The 20,786-nt window shown below is 40.0% G+C and overlaps 1 protein-coding gene across 1 annotated transcript in view; it reads right to left on the minus strand.

Moving 5' to 3' along the window:
- Positions 1-20,786, minus strand: part of AGER (advanced glycosylation end-product specific receptor) — a 291,830-nt gene that overhangs the window by 10,699 nt on the left and 260,345 nt on the right. The window contains exon 9 of the mRNA XM_044083190.1: positions 12,879-13,008. Within this exon, the coding sequence (XP_043939125.1) occupies positions 12,879-13,008 (130 nt within the window). The remainder of the gene's footprint in view (positions 1-12,878; positions 13,009-20,786) is intronic.

Here is a 20,786-nt window from a genome sequence, read left to right on the forward strand (position 1 = left end):
AAGAAAAGATCCTGCACTCTCTAGATGTGCACAGACAGCTCAGATTATATCTGGACAGGACTAAATCCTTCAGAAAGTTTGATCAATGGCTGGTTAGCTTTGCTACAGGGGCAGAAGGCAAAGCCATCTCCAAGCAAACCATTTCTAAATGGATAGTACACTGCATCCATTTCTGCTACAAACAACATGGAAAGCCTCCCCCCAAGGGGGTCAGGACACAGTCCACCAGAGCAGCCTCCACCTCTGCAGCTTTCCTCAGAGGAGTTCCCACCAGGGACACCCTGTAGCCTGCCACCTGGACATCTGTTCACACTTTTACCAAGCATTACCACCTGTCTCTCTTCTCCAAATCCTAGCATCCTAGCCAGCCAGCCCCTAGTTTCCTTGACTGCCTCCACCCTCTTCCTCAGGTTTGGGAATCTACCCAAATGTGATGACTGCAACAGTGAAACACAAAGAACATAGTACAGTTGTGTACACATACCATAAATGTAGATGTTCAAGTGTATTCACTGTTGCAGTCCTGGTTTCCCTCCCTCCATCCCACTTATTCTCTTTTTCCTTACAAGGGACTTATTGGTATTTATTTTCCACTGGTGGGGTTCTTCCTGCAGAACCTGGCCTCCTACGTTGGGAGCTCCTGACAGGTTAGGGCAAGAAAAAACGATGTAATGGTGCTGGCTGCCTTACCTTATACTCCTGATGACCTGATGTCAGTCATCAAGTGACAGCAACCGATGCAGAAATACTAAGTCTCTGGTATTCGGGCCGGCCGAGGGCTACCCTGGTAGGGATAACCCTAATGTGATGACTACAACAGTGAATACACTCGGAACATCTACATTTATGGTAAGTGTACACAACTGTACTTTTAGAGCAATTCACAGATTGCTGCAGCATTGCCCTGAATGATATTTCTTTATCATATAACACAAATAATAGAGATCTTGCATAATGTTCATTGAGTTAAATGAGATTGTTTTCTTGCATTTTTGGCTATAAGAAACTTTAAAGCCAGCAATATCACAGGAACACCTTCATAAATCTATATGAACTGCAGAGATCTGTGACTGACTGCTTGAATATGGGTCAAATGACGATATAATTCATAGGACAACTGCTGTCTATTTTTTCCTAATAGCACCATGCTAAGTTTTTAACCTTAATTACTCATGGGCACACCTAAGTTTAGTGTAACAGTTGGGAAACTGTACAATTAAAACTGTTGTGCAGTTTCTATAGAGTTTGAATTATCCTTTTCACCCCCCCCCAACCCAGCTGCATGAAACAAAATGAAAGGAGCAATACTGTTTGCAAACATTTTACCTCTCTTACGTTTCCTTCCTCCAATACAGAGCAATAGCATTCTAATCCTGCAGTGTGTAACCACCACCTGATTTGTACATGTGAGTGCAGCTGATATCCTATGTACATATGCTGCAGTATGGCTGAATGGTTTATGCTTACAGCTCCTTATAGGTTCATAGGTTCATAGGTTCATACTAGGCTATCTGCCCGAGGGCATTTATAAGCCTAGCCCATAGTTTTGTGGCTTAAGCCACCCCTTTTGTATGGGGAACTATACCCATTATTTTGCTGTGCCTCTGTCTAGCAGTGACACTGAGGTAATCCCTGGAGTATATCTGCGATCTCCCATCCATTGGTCAAGATTTCTCTTGAACAAGGCCAGCGAGGTGCTCTGCCTCACATATACCGGGATTTTGTTCCACAGCATAGGGAGTCTTTGGGTGATGAATCTATCCCTCCAGCACGTCCTATTAATAGCCGTGTCGAGGTTTAAGTCTCCCGCCCTTGTGGCTCTGACGGATCTAGATTTTTTGAGGTGAAGCATATTCATCAACTCTGGGTTTGACATGGCCTTGTATGTCAGGCAAAGGTCACCTCTGAGCAAGCGTGCGACTGAATAGAGCTAGAGTTCTTTCAGTCGGGCAGCATAGGACAGATTTTTGAGACCCTTTATCCTTTTGGTGAGGAACTTTTGTGGCCTGTCTAGCTGCTGCAAGTGTCGGGTCAGATACATTCCGAATGGGGCATTGTACTCAATCATTGGTCTGATGAGTGATGAGTATAGGGAGACTATGACCTCCCTTGATCTAGATGTGAATCCCTTCATGATGAGGTGGGCAATGTAGAAGGTCTTCCTAACTACTTTAGCTACATGGGTGTCGAATGACAGGCTACTGTCAACCTGGGTCCCCAGGTCCCTGATAACTTCTTCTGTGCTCAGAGAATTACCACCTATATGGTAGCTAGGGGTAACCTTGTTTTTTCCGAAGGGTATGACTATGCATTTTTTGGCATTTAACTTTAGGCCATGGCTCTGGCACCAGTCATCCATTTCTGTGAGACCCTTCTGAAGGATATCTGTGTCAGATGTGTTTTCGACTCGGGCGGCGAGTTTGCAGTCATCTGCAAACTTTGTCAGCCATAACCCTCCTGTGTTTGCTTGTACTTCGGAAAAGTAGATGCCAAACAAGAGTGGGCCCAGGACTGAGCCCTGTGGGACACCACTTGTGACAGGCTTTGAGTCTGACATGGCGCCAGCAACTCTGACCCTGTGGGTTCTGTCACTCAGCCAGTTTGCAACCCATCTTGTGATGTATGGGTTAACATTTAAGCTGATGAGTTTTTCAATGATACCCGAGTGGGGTATTGTATCGAAGGCCTTCGCCAGATCGAGGTAGGCCGTATGGACTGCCTTTCCCTCATCAATGGCTTTGGTGACTGTTTCGAAAAAGTCAACCAAGTTTAAAAGGCATGATCTGCCTTTGACAAAGCCAAACTGGGTTGGATCCAAAGTCTGCAAATTCCCTATGTCTTTATTTATGAGGTCCATTATGATCCTCTCCATAGCTTTGCAGATAAGGCTTGTCAAGCTAATGGGGCGGTAATTTCCAGGGTCTGTGGAGGCACCGCCTTTGTGAAGTGGGACCACAGTCGCAGTGCGCCACTCCCTGGGTACGTATCCAGAGGTGAGACTATGATTAAACAGCTGTCCTAGCTGTGGGTTTAATTCCTCGTTGAGTTCGTGGAGCACACAGCCTGGGACACCATCAGGTCCCATGGATGCTGTGTTTTTTGCTTTGGAGAGAGCAGTTCTCACTTGGGCGTTTGAGATGTTTGGGGGCTGCAACCATTTGGTATAGATATCTCTCCTTTTGGGAGAAGTTTGCACTGAACCTGTCAGCCAGTATGTTGGCAATGTCTGTAGGATCAGTAATCTTCACATCATTTTGAACTAGTTCTGAGCATATCTGAGTTTCCTCCCAGGTTTCTAACATAGCTAAAGAAGGCCTTATGATTGTCCTTTGAGTCTTTAGCTATTTTTCTCTAAAAATTTGCTTTGGATGATTTTATGAGAGCTCTTAGTTTTTTACTTATAGTGATCAAGGGTGTCTTACCTTTTAAGGATTTTGCTCTATCTTGTAGTAGCTTCCTCCTTTTGTTGTAGAGTTTGTTTATGGCTGGGGTCCACCAGACTGGATGCTTGCCCTTGGTACAAAGAGTCTTTGTTTTGCTTGGGATTGCCTTATCCATGCAGTGCTGCAGGTGCTGGTAGAAGGCATTTGTAAGTGATTCAGCGGCTTGAGTACTGTTTTCCGCCGGCTCGGGGGCCTTAAAGGAGACCACACTAGTCTTTAGAAGTGTGAAGTCGGCTTTCGAGAAGTTTTTTACTATGGCCTTTTTTATTTCAGGTGGGGGTGGGATGAGGACCTCCAGCAAGATTAGTTTGTGATCTGATCTCACCAGTGAGGGGTATACTTCCGGTGTTGAACATTGTGCTCCCATGTTCGTGATGATGAGATCAAGTATGTTTTCTCCTCTTGTGGGGATGGTGACTAGTTGTTCCATGGCATTTGAGTTTATGAATTCCAGGAAATTTTGGGCTAGGGTGTTTGGGCTTGAGTAGTGCTCCCAGTCTATATTAGGGTAATTGAAGTCACCTAGTATGATGGTGTTTGGAGATACATTTATCCCCTCCAGTGTTTTCGGGAAAGCCATGTGAGGTTCCTGAGTTTGTGAGGGTGGCCTGTAACATGCTACAATTTGCAGAGCAGTCTTGCCTATGGTTAATTGCACCTGGATGGTCTCCGATGCATCGTGCGTTGCCACCAGTCTTGAGGTGTGGGTGTCCTTGATGAATATGGATACCCCTCCTTTCTTGGTATTGTCCGGATTTTGGGGCGGAATGCATGGTATGAGGTAAAACCTGTTAGTGCTGGGGTGCTCTCAGGAGCCTTGAACCAGGTTTCTGTCACAGCACAGACATCGATGTTCTCCATACTGAGAAGGGCCTCGAGCGTGCATTTTGAGATTTAGACTTCTGGCATTGAGCAGCATTACCCTTAGTTTTTTCCTTTTTGTGTTCTAGGGTGGTAGGTTTAGAATTTGAGCCTTGCCTAAAAAGGCACTATGGGGTGGCAAGTGCCTTTGCCAATATCCGAATCCCAGGGTGACAGGTGCAAGCCGTCCCTTGAAGCAGCGTGGCTTGTCCAGCATGTCATCCCAGGCAGACAGACATTGGATCCCCTTTGAATGACACCAGAGTTTAAGCCAATTGTTAAAGCTGATCATCTTATCTCTGTATTGTGGCATCATTCTTGGTGAAGGTAGGATACTGCTCAAGGTCAGGGTCATACCTGCCTGGGCTACATAATCAGAGAGCTCCTCAATGTCTCTTTTCATGTAGTCCAAGGAGGTACGTCTCAGGTCGTTTACACCAGCGTGGACAATGACTGAGTCATATTTGTACCTGCTGTTGAGAGACCTGAGTGCTTGCGTTATGTGGTGGATTCTAGCGCCCGACAGGCAGCTTACTGTAACTCTCTCCTTACTCAGTCTGGTGAGCGGGACGTCAGTGTGTCTGACTATGGAGTCACCAATGACTAGTGTGTCTGGCATTGTGTTTGGCCTTAAGGGCTGTGGCTGTTTGTCACTCTGACTGTGAGGTCTATGTGTTGCAGGTGTTGTGTTCTGAGGTGGTGGTTGTTTGGGTGTCTGCTTTGGTGGCCTCTGCTGTTTTGGTAGATTTCTGATCAGAGCCTCCGAGTATGTCTTTGTGTGTTTATGTGTATGATTTGAGGTTGTAATGGTACTATGTGAGACTGGGTCTATAGTGTGCGTGGTAACCTTCTCCTCCTGTCTGGTCTTGCCAGTCCTAAGTTGAGAGAGCTCAGCCTCCAGTTTGGCCGTATAGTTGCATCTCTCGCATGTATTTGTGTTTTGTGGGAGGAGGAGAGGGTTGTCTGTGTACATGAGGCAATTGTAACATTGCCTCAATATTCCCAGGTTCACCAGCTGAGCAGGAGAGGATACTAGCAACTGATCCCTCGACATGCTAGAAGGAATAGACAAAAAACTTTAAAAAGAGATTCCGGGGATGTGGGTGTCCGAGAAATGGGGTTTCGCCTTTTTGGGGTACTATCTATAACAAGAGTGCTGTATCTCGGTGATAAGTACTGTAGGAGCAAGTGCTAGGTTTGACAGATACAGAATAGGCTACTCGGAGTTAGGTAGAGATGATCTTTTTAGTTATAGGATATCCTGATTAGATCAGTAGTATAGTTCGAGGAAGGTAGTTTTAAGGGAAAATTTGAAGAGTGGACTTTAGGTAGCCCTAATAGTTTAAACCTGCTTAACCGGCGCTGCCCTAGTGTGCAACGGTAGCAGCTCAGCTAAATCGCGCTAAACCGCGCAAACGCGCGTTTAGCGTTTTTTATATCAGGGGGCTGAAAAAAGCTAGGAACTGGCCCAAAACGACCAATAAACTACAAGTTGCTGGCTGAAACCTCACAAAACTGGACCAACAGGCAGCTCAATGCTTCCCACTCCCACTGGTAAGCAAGGGAACTTCCTCTCTTCCAAATTAGGTAAAGAATCAGTAACAGGAACTGCAAACAAAGCCCAGGGATCAGCAAGCTCTGAAACTGGACTATTCTAGCTCAGTAAGGCGGGAAAATAGTTAGTTTTTCCTGGCAGTCATTGGTACTGAATGTACAAAGAAAACAGCAGAGTCCAAGAAGCAGGCAGTGTGGCCACTCTCTCTTTCAGATGGGAAGCAAACACAGATAGAGAAAGACAGGCACCCATTTTGTCTGACAATCGTGGTGAATCCTAACAGGCTGGGGGTGTAAAAAGATAATACAAATTTCTCCAAAAATATTCACTTTAATGTTACTGCCATCACAGAGCTCTTCTCATATGACTCAAGACGTATTTATTTATTTTACATTTATTTACTGGGAAAATCCGACTGTGCAGGCTGCCCATTTTCAGCAGAGGCCCAGGGAGAAAAGCTCCATACAGTATATTGATTGAAAAACATGCAAAAATTTAGAAAAAAAACATACAAAATTGTCAGAGAACCTTACATGAGTATTAGTAGTACAAGGAAGAAGTTCAGAATATTCAAGACATTACTGTCCATAACAACATTATGTAGAACAGTGGTATAGTTTGAATTACAAGGAATTATCTGTGTTTGAAGTTGTAGGAGGATATTGTAGCAAATATAGTTATAGTTCCAGATAGAGGGGAGATAATGGAAATAAAGTGGGCTTGGAGGAGTTTGTCAGGGGCAGAGCATGTACATGTCCATGATTTGGTGAGACAGAATGTTAGTTCATTTTGAAGCCAAGTTTCTTTGTCTGTATCCGGATTTCATGTGGGAGGAAGTTCCAAATTTTTGCAATAGTACTTGAGTAAAGGGAATATCCTGAGATGTGTCTGCTTTTGGATACTTCAGCTAGCTCTTTGTTGGTGGATCTTAGCTGAAGGTTATTGGTGTAATGGGGGTTCCTATCACGTTGTTGAACTTTTAAAAGTTCAAACGTCATATGGTCGACACCATACGATCGAACTTTTAAAAGTCTGAAAGTTTCAACGGAGATCCCCGTTCAGTGCGGCAATGGAAATTTTCCATTGTCTGCACTGTAGTGTGATCTCGGAGTTGATATATTTAAAGAGTGGGGAGTGTGGGTGGTGCAGGGGTGCTTGCCCCCCTGCTTAAGCTTTCAGGTGGATTTTTTTCTGTTTTTTTTTTTTTTTATTTGATTTTCGAACTTTTAATAGCTCGAATATATGGTGTTGACCATATGGTGTTTGAACTTTTAAAAGTCTGATTATCTGATATAGACCCGTGTAATGGTTAATTAGGCCATGTAGGGTTGGGGTTTTGTTGGGGTGGTAAAGAATTTTGTGAGCTATAGTGAGTTGGTTTAGGGTCAGCAAGTTTGGTAACTCTAGCCAGGATAGTTTCTGGAGGGCTTGGCAATGGTGAGATCTGTAGGAAGAGTCTGCAGCGAATTTAGTTATTTTGTTACAGCAAGTGGATAATTTGTTTAGATCACCATTATTTAGGTTAACTAGAACAGGAGAAGCGTAGAGTAATGTGGAGAGTAGGTAGGTTCCTGCTATGATCATTTTACTATTAGTAGTCAGATAGTTTTTACATCTGTAGAGTGTGCCTAGTTTTTTGTGCACTTTTGTTATGGTTTCAGCTATGTGCTTGTCGAATTTCATGTTTTGGTCAATGATGACTCCTAATAGCTTGGTTTGTGCAACTGGTGTGATATGGGTATTGTCAAAACCAATAATTGTAAAAGGGGGAATGGGATCTATAGCTTTGGAGGGGTGAAAGAGCATAATATGGGTCTTTTTGAGGTTGAGTATTAATTGAGAGACTGATAACCAAGTTTCAATGGCTGTGAACGATTCTTGGGTTATTTTCTGTAGAAGTCGGAGAGAGGGACCTGAGCAGATTAAGGTGGAGTTGTCAGCATATTGGACTTAGCTTGCATGAAGGGTGGCTTTATGGAAGTTATTGGTGAATATTCCGAAGAGCAGGGGTCCAAGTATAGATCCTTGAGGTACACGTAAGATGACAGGGAGAAGGGGGGATAGAGAGTCCTGCCACGTAATGGCTTGTTGGCGGTTAGAAGGATAATCTTTAAACCACAGGAGTGCAAAGTTATTTAGTTGAAGTTCTGAGAGTACAGCCAATAGTTTCTTATGGGAGACTGTATCAAATGCTTTGGAGAAGTCCACAAATACAGTGGATACCAGATTGCCTACATTCCGCTCTTTATTAACGAAGTTGGTGAAGCTGATATGGGCAGTGACGATGCTGAAGCTAGAGTGAAAACCATGTTATGTTTCAGCTAGGAGATTGTTGGATAGAAGGTATTTTGGTATTTGGGAATGAGTACATTTTTCTAGGATTTTTGACAGTGGGGATAGTATAGCTATCGAACAGTAATTAGGTAACTCGGTTGAGTTTCCACCTTTGTGTAGAGGTATTATATGTGAGATTTTCTAGAAGAGTGGGTGGAGATTGACCTGTTAATAATTATAGAAACAGGGTATGAGATAGCTTTGGCTGCAATCTGGAGGTATTCTGCTGGGAGTTTATCAGTTTCTAGGGTAGTGGGTCTTAGTTTGGTCAGGTATCTGAAGATTCTACTGGTCTGGACTGGTTGGAGGGAGAAGTAGTTTTGGTTATTTGGAAAGTTTGGCAGATTTGGGAGGGTTGTGGGAGAAGAGTTTGTTGCCAGCTTTAAAATGGAGTTAGTAAAATATTAATTGAATTGTGTTGCAGTGTTGTTAGTGGATGTGTCAATGTTTGGGGGTGGGGTACCTGTTTTTTGGGGTTGGAGAATTTTATTTATGGCTGCCCAGAATTTTTGAGGGTTAGAATTTTGCTTAGTTTGTATATTGGAGTAATGGGTTTTCTTATCCATTCTTATTTGTTTTTTGCCTTATTTCTTAATTCAAGAAATAATTGCCTGTTAGTGTTAGTTTTGTTGTTACAACAAGTGTCCCATGCTTTATCCCTTTGTTTTAGTAGAAGCCAGGTATTTTTTGTGAACCAGGTAGCAGAGTTGGACTTTGTTCAAATTATTCTTGGTTAAGTTGGTTAAGTATGTTCAGAAAGGAGGAGTTAAAGTAGTCTATTGGCTTGTCAAGGGGGGAAGACTTGAGAGGGGTGACCAGTTGCAGTGGTTCAGTGCTGTTATGAGGTCATCTGCTCTAAAGAGTTTTGTGTATATGTTTAATTTGTTGTCTTAACACAAAAGTAAGGTGGTGGTTACTTAGAGTGTCAGGTAGTGTGCCACAGTATTGTGTCCTGGATGGGTGATTAGTGAGGATCCAGTCTAAAATAGATTATTTTTTTGACAGCTTTATCTATTCTAGTTGGGGTTTGGATAATCTGAATGAAGCCATGTAGGTTTATATGAGCTGTGGGGAGGGATGAGTTTACTGAAGTCCAGTCTATGTTAAAATCGCCTAAAATGAGTGTTTCATGGGGAAGGGATTCAGTTACCCAATGGATTATGGATTCCACTGTGTTAATATTGTCCTCGGGAGGGATGGATGAACATAGTATGTTCAGTTGTTTTTTGTGGGTTAATGTTTACCTTTGCGAATAGGGTTTCAGCATTGTTGAAAGTAGGGATGTTTATGTTTATAAGGTCAACTGTAAGGTTATTTTTGAAAAGAAGGGCAACACCACCTCCTCTTTTGGATGTTATAAGTAGGTTATAGCCTGGGGAGAGTAATTCATTGTCTTTATTATGTGGCTTAAGCCATGTTTCAGTAACTAGCGCACTGTCAGGGGCATAAAAGGATAGTGCTGCATGCAGTTCGTCAACTTTAATGTTCAGAATAGTCTGAAGGTATCTAGAGATGGATAGGTGATACTGTATGGAGATGCGACCTTTTGTAGGGTATTGGGGAATTTTAAATGGGGTTAGCTCTAAGTTAGACTGATTATAGATCATAGAAGAGTTCTGTAATGATATTCTGCTCTGTGTTTAGTAGCTAGCATAGTTTCATGTCAGTTTGTGGGCAGAATTTGTTACTGCACAGAAAGATGCAAACAAGACAGATGTTACTTTTTTAAAAGTTAAGGGAACATGCATATTAGAGTGGGAAATGGGTTACAAGAAAGAGAGAAAGAGAAAGAGAGAGAGAGTAATTGGGTATTAAGAGTTTTTTGAGAAGCATTTTAGGAGATGAGACAGTTTTAATGTAGAAATCAGTCATAAGTCTCAGCATGTGCTTCTTGTTTGTTTTGAAATATTTAATTCTTCTCTCTCATTCCTATCTTTCGATGCACCTTTAGCAGTGTAATGCTATACAATTTTATTTTTAAACAATAAATATTTTTCATCAGACTTTTAGTATCCCTGGAAAATTTTGTGTAAATTAAGACGTCAGTAGTTACACTGAATCAGTCACACTCACTGTAACATAATTGTTAATATGGGATAGTTAATCATAACTTTAAATTATTATTGTAAAACAAATTGAAGGTCATTACTTTATGTACACTTACCCCCACACCCCAAAACAGCCTAACATACATTCCCATTATATAACAACACAGCCATGTTGGAAAATATTATTTTTATTTATTTTATTTGTTGGTTAACCAGGTTAATGCACTGATCAAAACTGACCTTTTACAGGCACAGCACAGGTGCATTGCTTCACAAATGAAAAATAAAATAAAATAATACAATTTAAATGAGGAGATTATCATGCATATCATCATGATTTATGCAGTTGATGAAATGTACAAATCTCAAAGGAGGTAAAGAGGAAAAGGCGATTACCCACAAAGCTTCAGGGCAATCAGAACGAGGTTTTGGGACAAAAGCTTGATGGTGGCGTGTTACTTTTCCTTAAGTGGTATGCAGTAATCTCCTTGGAGGTAAGCTAGAAGGTTTGTAAATCAAGGATAGTGGGGATATAATGTGCTTAGGTAATATGGCCCTTATTGTGGCAACAGCATTGTGCCTTCTAGAAAAGATATGTTTGTAGTTGTTGATGGAAGGTGGGTAATGAGATGAGGTCTTTATGATATTGGAGGGGGGATATTGCCAAAGTGTTTGGATCTAAAGCGGAGATTGCATGATTTGTCTGCTGCAAGCTTGTTGTGGGAGTTAAGAGGCTGGGGTAGATTGTGGCCCCTCAATTTTGTTTGTAAGTGGGACTGGCACTCTTAATCCTCATCCTAGCTGGTTTTAAAGGGGAAGGGCTTAAGAAGGAAACAAACCCTTCCTACATACAGAATTAATGGAAAGTGCAGTCTGTCATCACTGATTGCATATGCACTCCAAAGCAGGATTACTTAATATTAAGTATCACGTAGCTGGTGCAATAATCCTATTCTAAAAACATTTTAGGAGAGGTAAGTACTGTACCATTCTATTGTTTCTTCAGATGTTGATGATGATAAGCAGGTCATTTTTTGTTTGTTTTTATACTACTCTAAGGTAAAGTAATTTTGTAGAGGATTAATATTATTTACATGAAACAAGTAGAACATCTCAGTTAGTCCAGTTGTATTTGAAAGCTTTTTAACAAGACTGAATTCTCTGTGTTGTAAGTTGCTTACCAAAGTCCTTGCAGAAGCAATGCTTAAAATGAATTTTATGTAACATTTGCAGCTGTAGTGCATACATCTAACAACCATGAACTTTATCACATTCAAATCCCAAACACATCTAGCAACAATTCCCAAAGCCATCCAAGTTATTTGATACTAAAATGAAAAAAAAAATTGTGTTGTTTTTAAATGTCTTTAAATGAGGGTTTTCTGCAGGCGCTCAAGTCCCAAGTGCTCAAAAAACACTGTCATGAAGCCATGAACTTGAGTGCTTTGTAGATCAGCCAGGCTGCTGTTCATGTTCAAACTGAAATATGAGTTTGGGCAGGCAAATGAGGGGAAGGAATAGGAGGTGCATTTAGAATTAGGAGAAAAGGGAGTATTTTAGCGTTAGGGATTGGAAGGGAGTTTTAGGTTTAGGGAGAGATCAGGAAATTTAGATTTAGGAAAGGGGATTGGAGTTTTAACTTTAGGCAAGGAAGAAGTGAGTTTTAGGGTAAGAGAACAATTTGGGAATTTAGATTATGATAGGGGCTTGCAGTTTTAAGTTTAGGGAGTGATTTGAGAACTTTGGGGGGGTGGACTGGAGGTTTAGGGTAAGGGAACTAAGAGTTGGCTTGGAGACTAGGTAGAAATTCTAGGTTTAGGGTTTAGGTTATGATAAGGCTATATAATTTATAGGATCATTTGTTGGGAGAGCTATGTAGAACTGGTTGGTCAGGATAGATGGGAATTAAAGCAGTTTCTTTTTTGAGCAAGTGGCGGTGAGCAGGGGTATCATAAACTACTAGCACATGAGCACCTGTAGTAGACCTTTTAAATGACCCTTCATTGTTTGGCACTGCCCAGTTTCTGGATTTTTGGAACACAAGAGTAGCTACTAGACATCCAAGCATATACTATATAAAACCAGACTGCAAAGTCATATGCATATCTGCTGGTTCTTCCTAAACTTCTTAAATTGCAAACCTTTGGCTAATTGTTAATCAACCTCCTTGGTATGAAGGAACATGATATGTCTGCATCTTTTTTCATATGAAAGGAATTCTTAAGATACCAGAAAGTCTATGACTTACTTTCAGGGTCAGCAGATCTCTCTCTTCCCTGATATACGTAAGGCTTTGCAGCCTTTGATATGTTAATGATATTCACAGCTGGGTTTTTTTTTGTTTTCTGGGGGGGGTTTGCTGCAAGAGAAGAGGGGCTATTATTGTGCTTATCAGGCAAGCCCAAAGGGAACCATCCTTCCTGAAATCCACTTACAGCATTGTCATTTTAAATAATTTTTCTTTTAGTTGTAAGAAGGTCACTTTCAAATAACCAAGTTTTTTAATCCAGCTGCAGTACACTAACACATAATCACACACACACACACACACACACACACACACACACACACACACACACACACACACACACACACACGTATGAAATCTGTGTAATTTCTCATTCTTTATGTACTTACTTCTTTTGTTTGTTTTTGGAATAGTAGAACATCAGTACCAAGATAAATGCAATTAAGACCATCATTCCCAGTATGCCCAGCACAGTGATGAATCCAGTCTGGGAGGATATAGACTTTTGGGGATCTTCAACTATAGAGAAGCAAAGAACAAAGTTAATATTTTGTGACCACTTTCTGTTCAGGGAAAAAGTTGTATTCTCATGAAGTAGTTTGAATAAATGCAATGATCTGATTGCTTAATGCATCTCATACATTTTTAGTGTTAAGCCTTTCCATTCATTTATGCATGCTGTAAATCACATATGCAGTGTCACTTAATAGCGGACTAAAGAAGTAATATGACATAAAGAGATGTTTCTCAGACAGGTCTGACACATGACAGGAGGACAGCCTCATGGCTTTCACCCTGATCATGAGTTACACGTCAGACACATGTCCCTGAACATCTTATTGCATTTAGCTTTTTCCCCTTCAGAAAGTCAGAACAAATTCTATCCACGCACCTTCAACAATTTGTTTTGTGTCCTATTTTATATTAATATTATCCTTCCACATTACTGAGGACATTATCACATTGGAAAGAATGAAAAAAGTCGATATATAAAGACAAAAAAAAAAGAAACAACATACATGTGCTCATTACTTACGTATTGATTTTTGGTGCCAGACATTGTGAATAGTTAGAAAATCTTTGTCATTAGAGTCTAATAGAGCAAGCTCCAGAGCAGAAATATGATAAAGAATGGCATACCTTCTAAATCAGTATATATGTGCATCTTACTGTCTGACAAGATACTCCCATTTAAATGCATGTTAAGTCGTTGACTCAGACTGCTTTAAATTCAGATATTTGAGTTTCAAATAAAATGAATAATCAAATTAAATCAAGATGGAAACATAAATGTCTAATGGATGAGGCTTGGCAGATTTCAGAATAATTTGCCTGTATAAGGTTTTCTCTCTCTTTCCTGTAAGTCACAGCCAACTTGTCCAGTGATCCCTTGGACGGTCACCAATATCTACGGGGTTTACTGTGCAAAGGGTGACATGGAAGTAGGGAACCAGGTCTTTCTTTCATATCATACATGTATACACTCACACCTAGAGCCAGAATATGGTCAAAAGAGGCCCTAGATAGGGTAATGGACCAGGGCCCTACACAGCCATTCCAATGTCTCATTATTTGGCTGTCTATCCCCAGTTATCATAAATAAGGTTCAAACCTTTCAGTGCATATACTATTTGCTTCTTTACTTTTACAATGATTACACATTTTGATTTAATTTAAAACTTTTATTTCAGATTTTATAGCACAAACACATATAGCCATTTGCTAAAAAAAAAAAAAAAAAAAAAAAACAGTCTCACATTGAAAACATAACTTATCATGAGCAGCAGTAAACATCTCTGGCCTTGAAAGTTGAATTCACTTAAAATGTATTGAAAATCACATTCATTGAAGATGCATCTGGCCAGTGCCAGAGTAAGTGCACCTTGGGCTGTTTTCAAACCATGGGTCCTCTGCACACATTTTTAGGGCAATGTATAAGTACATGTGTTCTTTGATTCGCCTTCCTGATTGTATTAAATTATATTCCTTGTTTATGATCCCAATTATTCTCATTAGGGGTAATATATAATTGTCTACCATGGAATGGATATGGCCAATCTCTAATCAAATGCAATACATTAATGTGAGCACAAAAATGGAAATTGGGTGGGCTTAAAATGGCCCACCAGGGCAGCTAGCCTAATACTTACTTATTTATCTTATAATGCAGCATCTGCTAAAGTGTGCTTTCAATTGGTAGATTTGAACATTTTTTCGAAATAAGCAGTAAAACGAAATGTATAAACCAATAACAAAACTACTCATTTCAGAACATTTCAACCGTAAAAGACCACTCAAACTGTCATCATTATCATCTACCAATATTAGTCAATATGCAGAATCTCTGCAGAAGTAATAGTCATCTGAATAATTATACATTTAAGAAAACCATTACTAATGCAGATGTTACTCCTGGAAAACAACTTTGCATTTCATTGCTTCATCTACAAATGCTGTGCCTGCTGCCCTTGAAGAATAAGTTGCCCGTGTTACACTAAAAAAATTGGTGTGCTAATGATATTGCCATAACATTCCTAAACTAGATCAGCTATGCAATAGGGAATGGCTGGCAAGCAATGACTACAGGTTTACCATTACTAGGCATGCAGTCCTGGAAAACATTAAGGAGCCTAGCCCAAATTCCCAGATGCTCCAAAGCATGGTCTGGTTAAGTGACTTTCTCAGTGTCACACAGATGGTAACTGAAGGTGTAAAGATTCAAACCCTGTACCCTTGCCACAGGAAGCACCTCATTAACAAGTTGGAGCTTTAGTGCTCTGTAATAACTGCCACTGTAATAGTTTGTAACTAAATGTAGAAATCCTTTACAATCTGATCTAGTAGAGAAGACTTTATCACATTATTATGCAACAATGACTACATAACAGATGCTGAAGATTAGGCAGTTCTGATCATCACTTTATGACCTGACAAATATCAACCCCTCTGCAGTTGCTGCAGGCTGTAATGAAGGTACTGCAAAAATATATTACTAAAATGCAATCTATTTATACTATATTGAACGATCCAGGCGCCTTAAGGAATTAATTCATTCTTTATTGCAATGAATAAATACAATATAACGGTTACAGCAGCTTTTGTGTAACAACCCACAAGTCATACAAAAATCAGAAGTATTTCTGCATACAGCATTCTATTTACTTATTTAATTTTTTGAGGGGTGGGGGTTACATGCTTGAATTATACCTACATCTCAATTTTGACTTCACTACGTACTTTCGGTCATCAAGAATAGCTATCCCATGTGGCATCACTTAATACAGGTTTGGCTTACATGAACGACTAATAATGCTGTATTGTTGCAGCATACAATCTTAGAGTCAAAGAGCCAGATCATTGGCTGTCTCTCCTCTGTTACCATAAACACTGTTCAGGCCTGTCAGTGTACATACTGTTTTCCTCTTTACTTTTACAATTTCCACAGAGATTTGAATTTCATTTAAAACTTTTATTTCAAGTTTTACAGAAAAAAAAACACTGATAGATTATTAATCAAAACAAAATGCTCCTAACACTGAAAACAGACCTGGCGTGTGAAACAGTAAACTTTTCCATCAAAACTCACAGTTAGTAAAAATGCATCTGGCAACCCATTAAACTACTCGAGATGTGCTGAGATTCATATTCAAATAGCATAGAGTGAAGTACCAGTTAGTGCCTATGTATGCAGGATGCAGGAATTCAAAAGTCAAATGTGTGACACATTTTTAACAGCTTGGGACACCTCAGTGGATGCAAGTGTCTTTTTCAGGAATAGCCGGCTATGAGTACTGTCTGGTAAAGTAACTTGGATGAGTTACACTGAAAACAAATGCAGACTTAAGGAATCAAACTATGTGCTACAGGAAGCATCCCTTTAACAGCTCATAGCTTTCTTTAACTTTACTAAATGTTAGACAAGCTGTTGTAGCCCAAACACACTGCATTTCATACCTATGTACCTGCAAAAACAAGCTATATTAAAAATGTATTCATAGTTAAAATATTAATATTAAATTCATAGACTTCATTCTGCCCAATTTCTTCACAGCTAAATAATAAACACAAGTGTCAACATTCAACAAAAGAAGGAAGCCAAGGATCACATCCAAAGAACATGGGTCACATGATGATGCTCCCATTTAATACAATGAAGTTCCTTCCTTTACACCATAAGTACAGTGGTTCATAGGTAGTTACTTGGCTTGCAGTCCAGTGGACCATTAAGAAGCCTAGCCAAAATTTCCAGTTGCTCCAAAGTATTGTCTGGTTAAGTGACTTGATCAAGAACAGGGCATAAACTCAAGGCAAAATCAGAGATGTTCTGCAAAACTGGATATAGATAAGGACAAACAGCTCTAAATCACTTAAAAAGTTATCAAACAAGTTTTGCATCAACATGAATTTTATTTATTCTTTGTTAATCAGGTTAGTCCCACTAGGCAAGTGGCCTGTTTTCAGGGGAGACTCAATGTGGTATGTATACTACTAGGGGAAATTTGCCCAGAGTATCTGGACACTTCCCCTGGTCTTTTCAGTAGGTGCTGTGGGATCTTTCACATCTACCTGAGCTACCACCAATTCAAGTAGATGGGACCCTCAGTTTAACTTCTCTTCCAAAGGACAACATACTCAGGAGTGCAGAATACTCCTAATGCTACACTGTCTGCAGTTGACCTACTTGGTGTGGGAATACAACCCACAGCCTTCTGCACCAAAGTCAAATATGCTACCTCTTGCACCACTGACTATGAACCACAAAACTATGTAAATTTAAGACTGACACTGACAGATTGTAACTCTCAGTGATTAAAAAAAAGTTATTGGAGGCCTGGCAGTTGGTATGGAGGATTAAGGTTCTTGTCTCTCAATAATTAAGGTTCAGAGTCTGATATGGAGAAAAGTCACTTAACTAGACAATGCCCTCTAAATGGAGCATCTCTCTCTCTCTCTCTCTCTCTCTCTCTCTTTCTTTCTGTCTCACTGTCTCTCTCACTCTCTCTCTCACACACACACACACACACACACACACACACACACACACACACACACACACACACACACACACACACACACCTGCACTGTCTACTCAATCTGCATCTCTGAATCCTGTTGCCTACATCTGCGCTGGGGCAGAAAACTCTTGATACTCACAAAATTAATAAAAAAGATAGTCTATATCTACTACACTATGCTAATATCTCTTCTGCACTCAGGGGAAGTTTCTGCATGTCCTGAGTTTTCTGCTTCCTGTCTGCGCTGGAGGAAAATCCTGAGAGGTGCTGTTAAATCTCACCATGTTTATGTCTCTGGATGTACATATGTTGTACATCATCCTGAGGTTTCTAGGGCTGAGAAGGGAGCATGCTTTTAAAAACTTAATGGTAGACAGGGCATTTTTTTAAGCCAGGTTCGGCCCTCCAGCCAGCTGCCCAGATTGCTACCATTTGCACCACTGGCCAGCCCTTTATATAAAATTATGTACAAATGAATAAAATAATTGAGTAAGGTTAGAACTTGTCTTCATATTTCACAATAATACACCCATTTAAGATTCAAGGTACTTGCTTTTAAATGATCAGAATTGTATTTGAGCAATTTAGCTCCATCTGAGAAGTGTAAGTCAATCCTTGTCTAAAAGTTACATCCAACCTAATCTATTTTAATGCACAGCCATATATAATATACATAAATAACTCAGCATCAGCCCTTAAACAGATTAAACTTGGGGGGGGGGGGTATTCAGAAACAAGCATCAACTGCACAAACCTGTTTTTAGCAGCTATGCTAAAGTGTACTACTAATGTGTGATTCATAGCCTGCCATAGTGCTAGGGTAGCATGAAACATCAGGTAAGTAACACTACAGCAGTCTGCTAGATAACATCTCATGGGATCACATTAGTCAGGGGAGGCACAGCTAATGTAACTTATCCATATACTCTGTCCTGGAGCTTTACTCCAGGATTGAAAATAGTGAGCCAGAGTGATTCAAAGCCAAGCTCTAATGCTCTAGTGCACAATAGCTTAACTGAGCTCACTATTTTAAGGTGTATACTCATTGTTCTCCATGGCAGCAGCGGGGAAGTTGTGTGTGTGTGTGTGTGTGTGTGTGTGTGTGTGTGTGTGTGTGTGTGTGTGTGTGTGTGTGTGTGTCTATCTATAGGTGCCTTTGCAATAACTTTGCAAGGGTTGGTAGGGGGATCACTAGGTGCTTGATTGAGAGACCTGCAAATGAGTAGTTAAACATTTTTTTTTCCATGTGACTGTTGTGGGTCTCTGAATCACTTCTTAGCTCCATAGCATTGCTAGAGCATAATAGCGCAGTACTCTTAGCACTGTGGAGCTACCTTTTCTGAGTCATCCTGTGACTTTGGTACATTGCAGACATTACAGATGAAGTGCACCAGCTTGATACATGATATGCATACACTGTGCATGTGTGTAATAACATCTAGATAAGCTACGTTTCCTTCCAGCTTAGTTATTTAATTAAGGAGGCACCTGCATAAAAATATTAAATATTAAAATCTGGTTATTGTGGCAGTGAATGTGCAAAAGTACCTTGCTATTATTACTAGCACATTGTCATACTGTAAAGGTACAAGAAGTGAATATTAGTGTCCCATAGTTTAATAATATTTTATATTAGTAACAAGTATTAACACTGTACTAGTGCTTGATATTTGAGTTTAGGTATCACATTCTACATTTTTGCAGTTTGTGAAGTACTTTTCTCTTCACAGGCTTATAAACTGTTTGGGTCTTCTCAAGTACTCTGGACAGAGTGTGCCATACTTGGACCATATTCATTGACTTAGGTAGGCACAAGAGTTCAATTCACCTTGGAAAAGGACTTTTGTTTCTGGGGCTCAGTACCTATGTCACTGGGCAGTAGAGAACATGTAAGATCATGACCTTGTCCTAATCATTTGTTTCACTTTGAGTATACAGTAAATGATTTATCTGGTAAATTCACAGTCCATCAAACCCTATTACATTACTTAACAATTGATTAACTTCCCCTATGGCTGCCCAATCTCAAAGTATACAGCAAGCAAAGCAGTCTGAATGGGGGGGGGGGGGAGTGTCAGGGAGCTTGCCTTGCCCCCACTTCACCCAGAGCTGTTAAGCTGAAAATTTCACAGGTTCTTAGAGTATGTAAGACAGAACTTATGGGATTTGAACCTGGGTTTCCAACTTTATTGCTTAACAGCCTAGTTGCCACACCATACTAACTCCTGAAATGCATATTTTTATGAGGCACATTTCTAGATTAGTGAGGACCACTTGTCTGTAGTATGATTATCTATCTGAGTATACTAAGCAGCATTATCAAGCTAGATGAGCAAATTAATGTATTTTTCTGTTTGATTGTACACAGCTCCTAAATCAGCAGCTTAGGCAAAGCACTGCTGAGGTTGTAGCTCTCAAACCATTCTATAAGAATGCCATAAGAAGAAAATTCTTCAAAATATTTATAAGGATGCAGAGGAAGTTTTAATAAGTTCAGGTTTATTATCGTGTGTATTTCCTAACCACTTTATACGTCAAGAACAAGTAAAAATAATGCAGTACAATACACTAGAAATGGCAGAACAATGCCTAAACATAATAAATAATACCAGAAAAATAAATAAATAAATAAATATAGAATGAAAGAAAGCAACATTTGTAAATACAGAAACAGAATATATGGTTGGGCTGGCATCATCCCTTTAACTGTAATAGTAAGATTTGCATAAACAACGAGGGAAAAGGAATGGACCAGATTCAATAACACCTACACTAAGTGTAAGCAATCTGTATCCAAGAACATCCCTATTGTATTTTGTGTGCTTTCTAGTCACTCAGAAATATTATACTAAGTCTACATGTAGTCTACACTTTGTGGTAAAGAAAAGTTATTCTAAGTCTACATGTAGTCTGCACTTTGTGGTAACCTTTATGAATCCCCCTCAGTATTTAAAGCTGAAAGAAAATCAGTGAGAAAACTAAAATTAGGAGGATGAAGGTGTGAGTTATGTTTGTGTTTGTTCACTCAGAACAGTTTATACTTAGTGTACACTTAGTGTAGGCTTTATTGAATCCCAGAGAATATATAAGAGAGGGATTGGTTATTGGGCACAAAAGCTATACTTAAAGAAATGGGCACAGGTCTTCATTTTAATGGGAGCCCTTGTATTATGTGTTTGAGAAAAATAAGATAGCCCCCCTTAACGTTTCTTTTTGTTTGGATTTACTTGGACTTTTATATATCAAAAACTATGGACAGCAATCAGAGAAAATGCCACTCTA

Source organism: Protopterus annectens, chromosome 9.part0 (genome assembly GCF_019279795.1).
Source record: "Protopterus annectens isolate FY-2018-M chromosome 9.part0, PAN1.0, whole genome shotgun sequence".
In the NCBI taxonomy this organism is placed as follows: domain Eukaryota; kingdom Metazoa; phylum Chordata; order Ceratodontiformes; family Protopteridae; genus Protopterus; species Protopterus annectens.